A 5,009-nucleotide genomic window follows, 5' to 3' on the forward strand; every position below is an offset into this window, starting at 1 on the left:
GACTCTCACAGTGGCACAAAGCAAAATCCAGCAGGATACAATGAAATGATAGTGGGGTATGATGATATGATACTTTCTATTGATATTATATATATAAAAAATAAGAAGAAACATAGTTATTTCAAAGAACAACTTCATTTTCAAACAGAATTTGAAATGCAACGCAGAAAATTCTGGGAATTTACAGGAAATTAACATTAACTATTTAACAGGTTTGTTTTTTTTTACAGTTAAAATCAAAGTAATTGTTTTTACAGTGCATACATAAAGTGCCCTTGAGCAAAGCACTGAACCCTCAGTTGCTCACCTGGCGCTGATCTATAGCTGCCCACTGCTCCAGGTGTGTGTTCACAGTGTGTTCACTTCTCAACGCTGTGTGTGTGTGCACTTGAATGGGTTAAATGCAGAGCACTAATTCTGAGTATGGGTTACTATACTTGGCAAATGTCACAACTTCCACTTTCACTAAAGAGTGTAATGCAATCTAATGGGTTCAAGGTCATTACAGCTTCTAACACCTCCAGACTTATCTTTAATTATTTCAGAAGAAATGAAACTATGGTTCTGTTGAAACACAATGTTTCATGCACCCAGTGTGTGAGGGTGGGTGTCATAAAACCTTATAAACCTTACAACAATATAGTATATTAAAGTGATCATACAAACTGAATTGGTTCTAGTTACCGAATGTAAATATGTACAGATAATACAGCATTTGAAGATATACAAAGTATGTATGCGGTTCTTTCTTCTGCAGAACAAAAGAAGATATTTAAAGACTGTTGGGTCACAAACAACACTGAACCCCAGTCACTTTCATTTTATGGACAAACACACACACAGACAAACTAACAAACACAAGGACATTTTTAACATATCTATTTTTGTGTTCCACTGAAGAAAGTAAGTCAAACAGGTTTGGAATGACATGAATAAATGATAACAGATTTGTCATTTTTGGGTGAACTGTCCCATTAAAACGGTTTAGTAGACTACAATTCCTTATCAGACATCCCTTTATCTTATAAATTACGTAAGTTTCTGATTCCAGAAATGTGTTTAACTTCTGTTACACTTTAATATGCTCATAAAGACACACACCTTCTAATTAAGCTATAAAATGAGCGCTGAAACAGACACTGTTTCATTCAGCTCCTGATCAACGATGGATCTGCAAATCTCACTTTTTCTTCTGTTCGTTCTCTTCACTGCAGGTACAAAGACAAATAGTGTTTGTAATGTTATTGAGATTATTAATGCAGATTATTGATGTGTCTCTTTTTTTTTTACTAAAGGACACTCTTTCAGCTGTTATGAGTGTGTTAGTATGACGGGTTCTTGTTCGGATCAAAAGGTAAAAACATGTCCCAGTGGATTCTCCAAGTGCACGAGTTTAACAACAGTTACACAAGTTGGTAAGTCCAATATGACGGATTGAAATGTAACATGTCACAGAACTTCTACAAATTTTTACAGATTCAAATCCAAAATATTCTATAGAGATTTCTGATATTTCATTTGTTTACTCTCTGATACAATTTGAATCTAAAGATGAGAAGAATTATAAATGTTGACATACATATAAATCAATTTTCCATCAAAAATAATGTGCACTGTAGATCAGTTTTTTTCTGAATCATTCATGTTTTTACTGTAGGTGGCATTAACCAGAAGATAAAAGATTGTACTCCTGACTGTGTAAATGGATCCATGAACCTCGGGATTGTGGGGACGACGTCAGTGTGCTGTAACACAGACCTGTGTAACGTCAAAGACGCTCCAGGTATTGTCTGATTTACTGACCATATACAAATGATCATCTTTAAAGTCAAAACTCGCTCTACTTCCAAAGGACAGTGTGTACTATACTTCAAATCATAATTAACAAATAGAAGTTTCGGTAACACTTTAGAATAAGGTTCCATTAGTTAATGTTAGTTAATGTATTAATTAACATGAACAAACAATGAATTATACATTTATTACTGTATTTATTCATCTTCGTTAATGTTAGTTAATGAAGATACAGTTATTCATTGTTAGTTCATGGTAATTCACAGTGCACTAACTAATGTTAACAAGCACAACTTTTGATTTAAATAATGCATTAGTAAATTTTGAAATTAACATGAACTAAGACTTATAAATGCTGTAAAAGGATTGTTCTTGCTTAGTTCATGTTAACGAAAGTAGTTAATTAACATTAACTAATGGAACCTTCTAAAGTGTTACCGAAGTTTCTTGTCAGATTAGGTCATTTTTCTTCGTTGCCTGCTTAAGGTTATAGTCTTTGGCCCTGGTGAAAATTCAGGGAGCAGAAGAATCGAACTGGACAACATTGCTCTTTATAATTCTGGGATCAGAGTCTCAAATTTGATTAAAAAAAAAAAAAAAATGCTGTTATTAGTAACTGTTTTTTTTTTTCAAATACTGCTTCTCTCCAAAATAAAATCTTTTCTCTCTGTGAAAAATGTAGAGATTGCTATCCATGCGCTCATTACATCTCACTTGGACTATTGCAACTCTCTTTATCTTGGCATTTCAAAAAAAAAAAAAAAAAAAAAAAAAAAAAAAAGGACAATGTACATTTGATCATGTTACACAAATTTTGAAATCGTTGCATTGGTTACCTGTGCATCTTAGAATTTGCTTAAAAATTATTTTCTATGTTTTTAAAACTATAAATAATCTGGCACCGAGCTCTCTATCATACAATCCTACACGAAATCTGAGCTCTGATGAACAAAGACTTCTCTCTGTCCCCAGATCACAGTTAAAGCATAGAAGGGATAGAGCTTTTGCAGATGCTGGCAGCCTTCCAGCCTATATCAGATCGGCACAATGCTTAAATGTTTTTAAATCATCTCTTAAAACAATAAAATAAAAGATTACTTGTTTTCCTCCTGTAGATCCCGGCTCGAATTCCCCCAATGGAATGAAATGTTACTCTTGCGATGAGAAGACCTGCTCAAACATACTGAGTTGTTCGGGGAGTGAAGACCGCTGCATTACAGCAACAGGTGAGAATCTGCTAAAGGAAGAAGAAAGAAGATTAAAGTTGTCTGTTGCTGTTGTTTTTAATCTCTCTAATGTTTAAATATGTAATTTTTATCATATATACCAGTAAAACTTAAACTCAACCTGTGTTTTCTTTCTTTTTTATCAGAGAGCATCGAAGGCCAGTCAGTGGTTGTGAAAGGTTGTGTCTCTAAAGCTTTGTGTGATACCAGAAGATCGGTTAGAGATGTTCGGAGCATCTCATGTTGTGAGGGGAACCTGTGTAACAGTGCTAATGGTGTCTCTCAGAGCTTCCTGTTCCTCTGCTGTTCTCTGTTCTCCTTCATCCTGCTGCACTGAATCCAGAAGATCTTCTACAATGAGACACTGAATATAAAGCATCTATTTTCTATAACCTATGCATTTTTTTATTTGATTTGATTTGATTTGAATTTTCTTGTGGCATTCTGATGTGACATTTATGAAGTAAAATATTAAATCAGCTGTTCCTGGGGTCATATTTAATAAAGCCTGTAATACTGCAAAGACAACCAAAGATATACAGCAACAATTAAAAAAAAATGTCTTTCTTAAAAAATGATTCCATCATTATTGTGTTCAGAGGAAACGTGAAAGATAATTATTTAATTATTGAAATAAATAGTTTGTGTTACAATATTTGCATTTCAAGTATCACAAATGTTCTTTTTACAGTTACAGACACAAAGGTACAAAGTGTAACTGTAGTACATAAGAAGATAAAGGACACGTGCTGGTTATTGATCACAATTCGATTTTTCTTCAGGATTTAGTCTTTAGTCTTTCGGCTAATGCTATAAACTTACTAAAATTGGGGTTTTTAAAGTTATGCGATGAATGAAAGAGATTTTACTTTTCACACTTACTTTAGTCGCCACATATTATCAATCCAGTTAGGTCACATTAAACCTATTTTAATCGTCTACGTATTATACCTACACTTTATACCTATTTTAATGTTTTAGCTAGTTGCAACAATATGTTCCAGTTAAAATAATATAAACTAATCTTGGCTTTCTACTTCTATCTTGGCTCCTCATCACCAAGACGGCTGATCTTTAAAAGTATTTTTATATAAACTTGCATTCGACTGTAAGGTGCAAAGGTTTATAAAGTAAAGATGACCAATGAAAGCCCTGCCCATATTTGACCTGAGCAAAGCCATTTAGCAGCTACTTCAAACAGCTGAAAATGTGATTTCAGAATAGGAGGTTAGGGATGCTGAACATGAGTGTGTGGTTAAAGAGATAGTTCTAGTAGTTTCTACAGTAGAACCATCTCTTTAAGAAGCCTAGTTGCAAAAATCCATGTAATTCTTAACAGGTTTGCTGATAAAACCCTTCATATTCCTAATATGACCAATTATGTAGTTATACAAGCCTAAATTTTTATTTCCTGAAATGTTACTCGTTTCATTCATTTCTAAAGATCATAGCAATTCACTGCTTTTATTCTATTCATTTTTTCACTGCAGGTGCAAAGTCTAATCATGTTTTAATTGTTGTTTGGTACAAATACAGATATCAATGTCTCTTTCTTTATTACTAAAGGACACTGATGGGTTCTTGTGCAGAAAAACAAGCGGCATCCCAGTGGAGCTTCGTAATGCTAAAGTTTAACAGTGGCAATATACGTTTATGCATTATGATTGATTGAAATACTGTTATATTTAAAAATCGCATTAAGCATTAATTAACAGCAGGTGGAAACAGATAACATTTGTACACCTACATCTTTGCAACTGCTGACAACAAACACCATCTTTTTTTTCATAATTGTGTTTTATCAATTAGTTGTCACTCTTCTTATAATGCATTAGCTGTTTTTGTATTTGCATGAATAAAAAAAAATGTTTTATTTCTTGTAAAAACTAAAGACACATGTATTGTATTTGCAATACAGCCACAAAAGGGTGCTACTGGTACTGGTGCATACGGTCTTCCATGCAACAAATACTTCTTCTCATTGCGTTC

The 5,009-nt window shown here is 33.4% G+C and overlaps 1 protein-coding gene across 1 annotated transcript; it reads left to right on the forward strand.

Annotated features, from left to right (window-relative positions):
* Window positions 1-1,127: 1,127 nt before the first annotated feature.
* Window positions 1,128-1,812, forward strand: LOC113073596 (lymphocyte antigen 6D-like). The gene is made up of 3 exons (XM_026246409.1): window positions 1,128-1,214; window positions 1,296-1,415; window positions 1,658-1,812. The coding sequence occupies exons 1-3, from the start codon at window positions 1,166-1,168 to the stop codon at window positions 1,792-1,794; spliced, it is 306 nt and encodes a 101-aa protein (XP_026102194.1). The 5' UTR covers window positions 1,128-1,165; the 3' UTR covers window positions 1,795-1,812.
* Window positions 1,813-5,009: the final 3,197 nt, after the last annotated feature.

Source organism: Carassius auratus, unplaced genomic scaffold (genome assembly GCF_003368295.1).
Source record: "Carassius auratus strain Wakin unplaced genomic scaffold, ASM336829v1 scaf_tig00012443, whole genome shotgun sequence".
Lineage (NCBI taxonomy): Eukaryota > Metazoa > Chordata > Actinopteri > Cypriniformes > Cyprinidae > Carassius > Carassius auratus.

Bases quoted from the DNA above. Each gene is read 5' to 3' on its own strand.
- LOC113073596 (XM_026246409.1), top strand. From the start codon at position 1,166: ATGGATCTGCAAATCTCACTTTTTCTTCTGTTCGTTCTCTTCACTGCA. The intron at 1,215-1,295 runs GTACAAAGACAA...TTTTTACTAAAG, and splicing joins GTTCGTTCTCTTCACTGCAG to GACACTCTTTCAGCTGTTAT. The intron at 1,416-1,657 runs GTAAGTCCAATA...TTTTTACTGTAG, and splicing joins AACAACAGTTACACAAGTTG to GTGGCATTAACCAGAAGATA.